Source organism: Lissotriton vulgaris, chromosome 4_1, assembly GCF_964263255.1.
Source record: "Lissotriton vulgaris chromosome 4_1, aLisVul1.2, whole genome shotgun sequence".
Classification (NCBI taxonomy): Eukaryota; Metazoa; Chordata; class Amphibia; order Caudata; family Salamandridae; genus Lissotriton; species Lissotriton vulgaris.
The window spans coordinates 1,560,090,808-1,560,103,041 of NC_141691.1; the positions used below are offsets into that span (position 1 = coordinate 1,560,090,808).

Sequence of the window (12,234 nt, forward strand, 5' to 3'; positions counted from 1 at the left end):
TCCGGCAGAGACCGCAAAGCCAGTAAGGGAAAGCATCCTAACAGGAGAACCCCTTTGAACAACACAGCTCCGCTGCAAAGGGAAAGTGTGTTCATCTCTCTTCTAAGCACCATTCAATGATCAGTGGAAGCTCTCCTGCACCAATCAGAAAAGATGGACATAGAATTGTCACTTCTGAACACCCTACCCCAATATGTGGGCAGTATAAGCGAAAAACTTGGGGATCTTAACAATCTAATAACTTGAGCTCAACGGGATACAAGTCTTATCTGAGTCTGTGAGCCAATTGTCGAGAAGCTATGTGGCGTTGACGGACCTAGTTGAGGACTTGAAAAAAGAACGGAAATCTCAATTCAACTCACTGACCAGTGATCCTGAAGTCCTCAAAACACAAAACCCTGCAAGAAAAGATGTAAAAAATTCAAACATAGACGACATAAGAAGTTCTCCCGACAAGACTCCCTCAGAAGGATTAACACCAACTCAAGCTGGCAGAACAGCCCTAAATGCTAAGCAAAGAAGACAACTCGGGAGGAAAGGTTGCAGCAAAGGATCGGGACCCAGATGTATGATCAACAAAAGTGTGCCTCGCAAATTGCGACTCTTTTGCAAGTCGCATTTTGTGAGGCGCAATTTGCTATGTACAACAGTGTGTTTAACACGGTTTGCGATTCCCAATGGGTTTGCAAATTGCAAGGTTCATTAATTTTAATGAGCCTCTCGCAATTTGTGAGCTCATTGGCAATGACAGGCCCTCCCAGATATGCAGCCCGTTTCATTTTCAAGGGCAGGTTGTGGTCCCTGGGACAACTTTCTGACAGTAAAAAATATTTTTAGAGACAGTCACAAAGTGGAAGGGGTCCCTTGGGGACTACTTCGGAATTGCGACTGCATTATCACCCTCTTGAAGAGGGTGGTAATTTGCGAGTGTTTTGCGACCGCAATTGCGGTTGCAATACATTCATACATGGGTTAGATAGTCGCTATTTTGAAGGGAACGCGCTTCCAAATAGCGAGTCTCAACACTTTTTTGCGAGTTGCAATTCATTTGCCACTCGCAAAATTGAGTTGGTACATGGCCATACCAATTTTAGCATGTGCAAACGGGTCGCTAACCCTTTTGCTCATGCTAAAATTCGTCGTACATCTGGCCCCACATCTAAAACAGCCAACCATACAGCCCCTCTTTTGCCTGGGAATGCCCAAACTCAAATTCACAAACACCGAGCAGTCGACCAAGTCCGAATCAGGCAGCGAGCTGTGGCAATGGAGGGTCAATAGATGCCACCACACAAAGCATCGTCAACATTGAAGTAAATAGCTTACCCACTGACATTACCCACCAAGAGGTCTCAATTCTCCAGACTGGAGCGCAAGACACTCCGCTCATAATCTCACACACCTCCACCAGCAGACTATCAAACGGCCAAGTACATACTACATGGCAAGCCTATATAAGAAATCCAGAAGTCTCGAGAGAAATCGCAACAATTGAAAACAAGGGCAGCAAGTAATTTCTTTGAACGGTGACACAGACACTATGGTCAACTGTGCGCCAATAACTACCCAGCAAACTTCCACATTGAAGCGAGCCCAAAGAACGGAAGAATCAGAATCTCTCTCCGCCATCACCATCCGGCGGACACAATGAAGCAAGCCCCAAGAACGGAAGAATCAGGATCTCTCTCCGCCTTTACCATCCAGCGGATACTGGGCCTTTCTTCAGCGGCCCTCACCTGGAATTGACAGCCCAATCAAACTTCAACGAGGAGAGAAGAAAATGCCACTCCCCTGGAGGACCACTGCAGGGACAAGACCGCCCAAGGGCAAACTTCATCAGCTCTCCAACTAACAACTGTATCACGCCTCTGAAGCCAAAATTCAAGTCCAAAGGGCCTTGAGACACTGAACAGAAATAACATTCTGCAACTAATATCAACCATACCATCCTTACGGGAAGTAAGAATAACAAGCCAACTTAAAGGCATGAGGCAGAACTATATCTGGCTATCAGAGCACAGGATATCTATCTCCTCTCCTTTCTAACATAGGGTACAATAGTGGCCCTAAACAGAAAACAACTTCAATAGTCAAGTGGGCCAGGGTCAAAGCTCCTATGAGAAACAATCGCTATAGCCACGGCCAGCAGTTCCTTTGACAATCACCCATTCGTCGAGTACCAGAGCTAATCCCTTGAAACCTTTACTGGACTGGGGGTCCCCAATGACAAATCAAGCAAGACCTGGGAAGAACTAGAAAGAGCAATGCAACCACCAGTCTTTGCTCATTGAATTTAAACGGTCTAAAAGGTAAAATTGCGGACCTAGAATACAACCAATACCTCAGAACACATGATATAATTCTACTCCATGAAACATGGACAACTGAACTGCTTCAAATGCAGGGATACAGCTGTTTTCACGTGCCAGCAATCAGGATCGCACAATATGGCCACCTATCAGGCGGGTTGGCAACTTACGTATCAATAACTATCTCAAAGGCAATAAAAGAACCCCCCGCTTCCATATCAAATGTTAATGTGATCAAGATCAATCTCAACACTAAAGGGAAACGGGATGAGGTGTTAATTTTCAAAATATACATTAACCAGAGAAAGAAATTAAAAGATGCAAAAATCCTGGTTGACTGTATATTGACACACGTTACAAAACATGAGACCCTTAACCTGGTGCTTTCAGGGGATTTTAACCTTCACCTCTTAGGCTACTCAGAGGACGGAGAGACTCTGGCCCAGTCCGTGGCATGGAGCATCCCGGAACAAAACTACAAACCTCAATGTAGAGTGATCATGACAGCCAAACGCCTGCTGGAAGACCTGGAGCATATTAACTTCAGGGCCCTCAATGGCAGATTCTTTGATGATTCGCCACCATCTGGTTCCTTCTAATCTAAAAAGGCATCCTCAACTCTGGACTATACTCTGATTTCCCATTCATTCTTCCACAGTGTGGTCACTTTAAGGATCTGTGACCAGGGGGACCACGAGCACAGGAAATCATTCTCCTGGCAACTCCACCTACATTCGAGCCCCTGCTAGGGGGCCCCTTGTCCAACCATACAATCAATCTCAAAATAATCAAATCTACCCTACTAAACACTGGGGAGGTCACAAAAGAATTACTAAAGAACCCAAATGCTCACACAAAATGTCCAATTGTCAATTGGGAACAACTAATTTCCAAGTTTATCAAGTACCTTCTCAACAGTAGACAAAAAGCATCTGTCATCTGGAGCACAAAATAAGCAATTAAAGGTAATAAAAAAAGTCTAAAACAAAACGCTGAGACTTTTGAGGCTCAAACCAGAAGATCTAAACCTGCAACAACAAAGGAATAGACTCAAGAAGCTGAAATGCGAACAGAGAAGATCCAGGGTAGAGGAGCTATGGGCGAAACTATTACACAATTCCAAATCTCACAATAGCTCATGCTTTTGGTCTACGGTAAACAAAATAATGTGCCCTTCGCATGGTGGCTTATCCTCATACATTACAGAAGAGGCATGGTCAGAGTTTTTGACATTTCACTTCAACCATCGGGCCTTACCCAGGAGGTGCACTGAAATACGTGTCCTAAAGGTTAAAGAAGCCACCGAGTTAAATAACAACTTTAAAATGGATACAGCACACAAGGAAATGGACGAGCCCGCCGACATTGCAACGATCAAACGCCAGATTACCAAAGGCAGGAGAGAAGGAGCTTCAGGGCCCAATACCCACCCCAGCCCTTTTTAAGCAGGATGCCTACTTTTGGGTAGGGGCCTTGGACCCACTATTCCAGGAAGTCAGACAGTTGGGGCAACTACCAGCCTCTTGGAAAGACTCCATTATTCCTCCCATCTATAAAAGCGGTGAGAAATCTCCTCCTAAAACAACTGTCTAGTTGCTTTACTAGACGACAAAGTGAAAAACTTTGAGGGCACCTTACTTGAAGAACTTCAGCTATGGGCAGCAGAACAAGAAATTATACCACTCAACACTGTCATTACTCATGGTCAAGGCAACATCATCAAAACACTTCACCTGTGCTTTATAGACTTCAAGACTGCCTTTGATAACATAGAGAGAGCCAAACTCTGGGAAAAGCTGACAAACTGGAAGATCCTGCAGGCACTGCTGGGCACACTAATATCACTTCACACTGATACCTGGTTAAACTGGGTGATGGCACACGCTTGTCAAGGCATATTCCTACAACTAAAGGGCTGAAACAGGGCTGTGTGCTTAGCCCAACCCGGTTTAACCTTTTAATGGCCAACCAATGTAATGCACACGCTCCAAGGTTAGGAGGTAAGGCTCTAGCCAGCATCCTGTACGCTGACGACGTAGTCCTAATTAGCCACACGTACGGGGTATGCATAGCCTCTTAAACTCTCTTCAAAAATTCTCTAATGACAACTTTCTGGAAGTAAACCTGGAAAAAACAAGTTAGTGTCCATCAAAAGATGAGGGGAAAACCCCACAACTGGCACTATGGGAATGCCAAAATACAAACTACAAGAAGTTATAAATACTTATGGGTAATCGTAGACAACAGAGGCCAGTTGACAAGTCAGCTAGCGATGATGAAAAGGAAAGGAGCGAACCTTGCGATAACTATGAGGCAAATAAATAAACCAGCTTACGGGTCAGAGGCTCTCTCCACTCCTTCAGTTTGCGCAAGCCAAAATCCTGCCCACAATTACATACGGTAGTAAAGCACTAAGCTGAAGAGATGCACATACCTGGATGGCACGCTAATCAGGGCCTAAAGAATTATGTTTTACATCCCTTCATAATCATCTACTGCTCTGATCAGGCTAGAATTTGGCAATATTAAACAACAGCTAGCAAGGCAGGGGGCGTATATAATTTGCTGGCATAGATCAGGAACACCGCCGTAAAAAGGTTAAGCCATCTACTTTGGCAGGAGCTTCAACAGGGAACAGTGGCAAGTAAACACCTACATCAGAGCCTTAAAGACACCGGTCTCAGCCAGGCCTGGGCAGTCCAGACCACACACGCCGGCATGAAGAAACTCTTGTGGAAGACAATAAGGAGCATGTCATTAATAGAACATAAAGCAACCTCTGCACAGAGAAAACACGCCTGGATGACAATTTACCGTTACGCATCGCTCCGTCCACAACCTTATTTCAGTGCAGGGTACTCCAGGACCATCAAGGAGAATTTCCTGAAACATAGACTAGGAAAATTACCAGTCATTCAGCACTTCCCACCATGGCTGCAAGGGCAAATGTCTCTAGATTGGCGGTTGAGGACATGGCTCACCTGATATGCATTTGCCCCAGTCTGACAAGAGAAAGATTGTGCATGCTCAAGTACCACTTCAACCAGTGAGGGATCTGAACACGGAGGCAAGCTGTGATAGTTCTGTTTTAATTCAGACGATCCACAGTTGAAAGGTAAGCTAGTAAAATTCTTAGCACTGATCGATGAGAAGCTGGGAAATGTTGGTAATGCCACAGGAAAATATTAGAACATCCCCGCATAGCGGGAAAAGCACATACGACTAATGGAGCGGAGGTGAATTTTCACGCAAGCAGACTGAAGAACTAACAGGCAAATACTTTTAGAGTGTAAAACTAAAGGACTTGTGGACACTGGCCTTAATCCGTCCTTGCAACACACATGATAACTATTTACCCTCCAAATGATCTTACCTGGTTTTAACCTATTGTTTTAGTCATTTACAAGCATTATTTGCACGCCTTTTTATCTTCAATTTTGTATCAGTTTTAATTAACTTTATATAATAAAGTCTTACTTCCAATGGTCGCAATCCTCATTTCATAATATATCGTACAGTTATGCTCCTATTTTGGTGAGAAAGGGGTGAAACCCTTCCTCAGGACATTATTAATAAGGATGCTCACTAAAAAGAGAAAACAATGACAGAACAAATCGGAGAAGCGGTTGCTTACCAATCCTGTAAATGAGAACTCTGCTCCCCTGGGAGTCCCTTTCTCTCAGCACGCCGTGGTAACCACTACGCAGGAGGCCGAGCACAGAAGATGGACGCAGGTCTGCAGTTATTTCGGGACATTCAGCTCTCCACTTGTGATAGTTTTTGAAAAGCTGAAAAGAAAATTTAAGTGGCATGTGAGTAGAGTGGTACAACTGTAACCAAACTATGTGCGCGACATACTATGAACCAAAAATTTAGATTAGAAAACAAATAATAGTATTCCCTGTTCAGATAACATGCCTTTAGAAATATGTTTCCAAATAAACATGCAGACAAAGAAGCACCATGCCTCCTTGGTCAATTCTTCAACAGCCCTCTACTGTCAGGCAGTGAACAGATAGAAGGGAGACGGGTATTACTGAGTCGAACTTACACTTGCCGATGAAATAACACAGCACAGTATGGTGGATGCTGAGCCAACTGGTCCTTACTCTGACCCGTCCATTGACAGTGAGGAATACTGTCTGCAGAGATAGCTGGCTCAGAGTTTCGACAGAATGTCTAACACCTCTATCACAATGGTGGATGTCTGTGGGTTGTATTCAAGGTGCGTGACTGCAATGCTGGGGTAAGGCTCGTGCAGGGTTGTACACCCAACCAGTAGGCAGGGCACCCACTGCCCCTTTCACCATAGGAATTTGGGAAGGAAACAGATCATCCTACTGTTCACAGCCAATTAGGACGTTGAGGAGTTAACGTGACTAATAGGAGAGAGAAGCAAAGTAGTATAGTACATCAACACAAAGATCCGTGCCGCACACCTACACAAAAGCAGGTCATCTAAGGTTTGCTTTTTGCCTTTAAATCAGGACTGTACAACTTCAACCATTCTAAGGCTTTATGAAGAAATCATGCTGTTCACAAAAACACAGCGTCCAAAAAAATTCATTCATGTCTTTAAAAAAAGACAATACATTATACATGTTAGATGTGTTAAAAAAAAACGTAGCCAATTAATGTTGCTTACTACCTCACCTAGGTATCGTCACACCAGGATCACATACAACTCCTGAAGCATTACTTGGTTGTGCCTGGAACGAAAGACTCACTGTGATGCCACAGGAGAAGCAGAAGAGCACAAACAAGAACAACCATTGGCAGAGACAATAATAGGTCTGACTTTAGCGTGTATCAGCATGTAAACATCATTTGTGCATGCCCGTGTTGGCACATTAAAAACAGACTTCTAAGCTTTACCAATGCTTCCTTGTCCGTGTATATCGTGCACTTAAGTAGCCAAATTTCAATTGCTGACTAAACTATTCGAAAATATTATTACTGTTGGAGTGGAATAAACAAAACAGAAAGTAACTGCTTTCTGTATAAAATGCATACGTGACAAAGTATTTAACGAGTGAGGATTCAGTTTTCTTCTGTGAAGTTAAATAGGTCATAGTGGATTACAGTATAAGCCTTCCACTGGAGGCAGATAGATACACATGAAACAGAATGAAATGTGAGAGAAATACTCTGGGTAGAGCCAGAGGCCACCATATGTACATTTTAAAGGATTAATAAAAGTAGGTCAAACAGACAGCTGCGGTGCTACCTCAGACCTAACCAAGCATTTGCAATGCAATAGGTCTCGCATTAGTAAAAGTTAAAGCTATTGCTGTTGCAAATGATGTTTATATCCCCGACCTGGCTCCGGTGACGCTGGAGAAGAAAGATGATGGCAGGAAGCAGTAATGCCTTACGGCGAGCTGCATACAACCAAAGAAAGGCGAGTACTCGCCATATTTAAAGTTGTTGAAGATGAAGCTACATTATTAAAGTTAAAGCGCTGCATGGCACGCTGTTAGAAACAAAAATGTTGCAGGGATGTGCTGTGCAGCTGATAGGCACAGATAGTCGGCCAGAATCAATGCCATTTCTGGCTGTAAGTTATTGTGAAGTGTGAACAGTTTTGAAAGAGATGGCAGAAAAGCTAATAAACCGGTTTACAACTTTGTGCTTTCATCCCGGGCAATTGATCCAGTGACACTAAAGAACAAAGATGGCGTCAGTAAGCAATACTGATTTGTTTGTGATGACTGAATTTCCATTTCAGTTTTTTTTTCTTTTTTTAAGGTGAGCTGTGCACAACTAAAGAAAGGCGCGCGGCTGCCATAGTTAAAGTTGTTCAAGATGAAACGCCATTATTAAAGTTAAAGTGCAGCATGGCGCACTGTTGGGGGAAAACATTTTTTTGTAAAAGTTTATGTAGGCGAGCAGCTCAGCATAAAATAAAGGGACACAACCGCCTTGTTAAGTTTGAAGCGTAGTGGTGTATTTCACTGTAAACAAAAACATAATATTTCAAGTGCTATGTTGCAGTGGGCGCTTTTTGTAAATATGAAACAGCCACACATGAGGTGCTGCTACCATATTTTAATTCAAAGGTCGATGTCGCTGCTCACTTATTAGAAATATAAAACGGTCGATAAAGCGCAATGTCCAAAGCAGCTGTAGGAAAGGAGGGTGAGCGAGTGGTAAACGTAAACAAGCGCTTCCTGGCACACACGGGTCAGAATTGACAAAACACAATGTATGGGGTATAAGCAAATCCTACATCTACCTCCACCCACGTGGAACACTTTGATTTGCTTGGAGTTCGGCCTCGTAACACAAAAACTGGAATGCATGGCCACGGATACAAAATACTTTTTTCAGATGATTTTAGCACCCAAGAACTAAAAGAAAGCGGTCTTAAAACCTATCTTCACTACTGGGAACAATCCATGGCTCGATTATTTGAACTTATTAGCAGCAAAGCTAAATCTGGCCATAGAAAATAGGGTTGAAGAATTGGTTACTCACACTGCAGTTAAAGCATCTATAAAAGTATGGTGCCACACTGCTGCAGCAGCATCTCCCCGGCCCCTTTCGTGCTGAAATTAAACCAGTGGTGCGCACGCACCACAAATGAGCGGGGGCGGGAATCTAAACAGTGGTGCGAGTGCACCACAGAGGAGCGAGGTTCGAGGAGCCTGTTTATGTGCCGCTGCAGCGCGTAATGGACACCAATGGGAATGGGCGGAGCAAAGGCGGGACATGCGCCCGCCTTTGCCCAGTTGCGTGCTGGCTTTTTTTAAAAAAAGCATCAAGAAGCCAATTGCAGCCGACAACAACAAAAGTACACGCACTAGCGTGTGGTCAGCTTTCTGAAGCCCGTACATGAGGTCTCTCCCTGCGCGAGCAATGCTGCGCACTGCAACGCTAGGCACGAGACCTAAAAAGGGAACACCCAGAAGGCGGCTGGAAGGAAATGGACTCAGATAAGTGATATCAAATAGATTGGTTGTGGCTAGACCTCTTTACTGCTCTTGCACGGATTGGGAAGATGAGGAGAATGAAACTCTGGGTGACAGATAAATGAGTAAACATGAGTGCCATTGAGGACTGGGATGAGGCCTTTTGCTGGAGAAGCTTCAATTACAGGGACTGCCAGTCCTCTGGATTAACCTCATAACTCTCATCGAACTGTCACACTCTGCACTTGGTAAAAATTAGTCACATCTTCCATAGACTACAGATTTTTTTAAATAGTTTTTTAGTGTGATGGGATCCTTGTGTCAGACCCGCAGGTCTTATGAAAGATTTGTGAGCAATCTGAAAAAGAAAAACCTAGGACACTCCTAAGCATGCAAAGGTGACAGACATAGCAGTCTAAGCTTGCGCCCGCAGTGTATCTCAGCCCGAAAAACGTCTAGTCTGGCATATGTTCAAACAGTTGCAGGTCTGTTTGGAGGCTATGGAGATAGAGGAAGGACTCTTGTATGATCCTACCACAGTTAAATAGCAGTCGCCGTTGCAATCTGCCTGTCTGGTAATGTTGAGTAGTTGCTCAGGTTAGATTAGATACCCAAATACCATTAATAGATGAAACAAATACATTTTAAAATACAATAAAAGATCAATCATTGCTCACTGCAGTCGAACTAGAGCTTAATTGTAATCAAAGTTAACCAATGGTGTTACTGCAGATACATGCTGAGCCACAACAAACAAAACCAAATAAATTCATGATGCTTAAAAAAAGTATTATCATAAGTATAGCGCATAACAATTGTAACTGAATGTAAACAATGCTGAAATCAAATTAAATTCCGATCGAAAACAGGAACACAGCGAGTGAAGGCACGTGTGCTGGGGTTATGCCCAGAAACCAATGTAAAAAATAGTGCCCGAGATAAAAAGTAAATGTCCAGATGCAAAAATATTTGTGTAAGAGGGGCAGTAGCATGTGAGGAAACAACTGAGAAGAAGGAGGAACAAATAGCAAGGATTGACCTCTGAAAAACAAGGCCTTTTGAAAGTCACATGAAGGAACAATAAGAAGTGATGAGCGTGCTGAAAACCCCCAGAGCCGATACTCCATGTCTCCAGAGACAGCGCATGCGCTTCGTACGCTCAATCTAAAAAAGTTGGTGAGCAATGAGTGAATGCATCACTCCTTTCGCTCACTAACTTCATATGGTTCCTTTTGCTCCAGACAACACTTTTCTTCCACTTTCAGACTTCTCGGAAGGACTCCCTATAAATGATCATCATCCCATCCTTCTGAAGCCAGTCTCCTATATGTTTATGTAGACACCTTCTTCTCTTGGCTCTCGGTCTACCCCTCTGGCTCATACGCATCATTCCTTATTTCCATATTTTATTTATCAGCACATTCTGCTACAAAACCAACCACCTCATAGCGTTTTGGAATGTAGCATGACAAGTGAAAATCTAGGAACAGTGACAACTCTTCAACAAGCCTTGGGAAGCACTTTTACTGCAGCTCCCAAAGAAGGAGTCTTTAACAAGGTAAGCGATGATGGTATAAGTAGAGGTGGGCGAGTCACTGACAGCTCGAACCAGATGCCTGGATTAGCTAGAGCCCAAAACGAGCCAAGCTTTCATGTAGCTTTTATTGCCACCAAGCTCTACCCCCACGCGGCAAGAAATAAACAAGCACTGGCGTTGCCAATAGGTCTCGCAGTCGGAAAGTTGGAGCTATTGGTTTTGTAAATGACAAAGCCCTTTATGTTTTTAAAATGAAAACAAAAATAAAAGGCACTGTTATTTGCAATTGTAATAGCTCAAACTCTCGTGAATGCGAGACCTATTGCATTGCAAATGCTTGTTTCCTTTATCGCTCCAACTCGGATCAGTAACTACAAAGAAAAACAAGGCCTGTAGGCTTGGCTAATGCTAGTTTTCACTGAGTGGGGTAGTGGTTAGCATTAGAAGAGGAGTGTCCAACGTAAGCCCACGAGGGCCAGCGATTGAGAATATTCACATAAGATCCATTCATATACAATAAATTAACTGTTTCAACATAAATCATCATGATCCTCAAAAGGAGTTATGGGTCCAGCCTCTCAGGACCATTGTTGGACACCTGTTTCAGATAGTCTGTGGGATTGGAGAGGGAACATCACTGGTGGTGGTGATGCATGTCGGCCCATGTGACACATTCTTCTGTCTAAAGAAAACAGATAAGATTGTTATCATCACCCAGGCCTTCAGTTTGCAATGATTTGGTCTCTGGTGCGCATCACTCTCCATTAATTATTTGGAAGCTTTCTTCCTTTGTGGGAGTAAAAGGAGTTCTTGATGCGCCTGTGCCAAATGTTACACAGTCTGCGACAATCTGCAAGTGCTGTGAAACGCTGACTCTGAAGCTCTCAGCAATAAATCAAACCTCTTTAGAGCATCTCCGCATGCCAGCAATCATAGCATTCCTTTAATAAATGCAGACCAGTCTGTCTCCAAGTGCAGGCAATCACAGAATCGCTATAATAAATGCACCCAAACTCCGCAGTACTGTGCCCTATTGCCCCCATTGCAGACAAAGTGGGTAAACTGAACTGTCTTGTTTTGGCAAGCAAATTTCCAAAATACTGCTTATACGAATAACATTATAAATGACATATCTGAAGGAACAACAGAATTAACGAGCTTGAGGTGAATATTACTTTGACATGCAAATGCGCTATTTTGCGCAAGTGTAAAAAAGCGTTCCAAGGGACATCGCTTTTTTTTCCAGTTTTATACTGGGCAACCCAATTGTATTGTAGCGCTTTGCATTTGCACCGGTTACACTAAACAAGTTCACGTTAATTGTTTAGGCAAGGTATAATGTAATTTGCACAGAATCACGGATGCTGAGCTAATGCTGCGACTATAACCTAGTTTCCTAGTTGGCTTCTCTGGCTATTGCGCCACACTCCTCTCTCCTGGGAATGTTACGGAGAAGAGAGGTGATGCTGCATTGAGT

General features: G+C 43.4%; 1 protein-coding gene across 1 annotated transcript in view; it reads right to left on the minus strand.

Moving 5' to 3' along the window:
* The window catches only part of TTPA (alpha tocopherol transfer protein), a 133,593-nt gene that overhangs the window by 51,481 nt on the left and 69,878 nt on the right, over positions 1 to 12,234 (minus strand). The window contains exon 2 of the mRNA XM_086965800.1: positions 5,944 to 6,097. Coding sequence (XP_086821926.1) covers positions 5,944 to 6,097 — 154 coding nt within the window. The remainder of the gene's footprint in view (positions 1 to 5,943; positions 6,098 to 12,234) is intronic.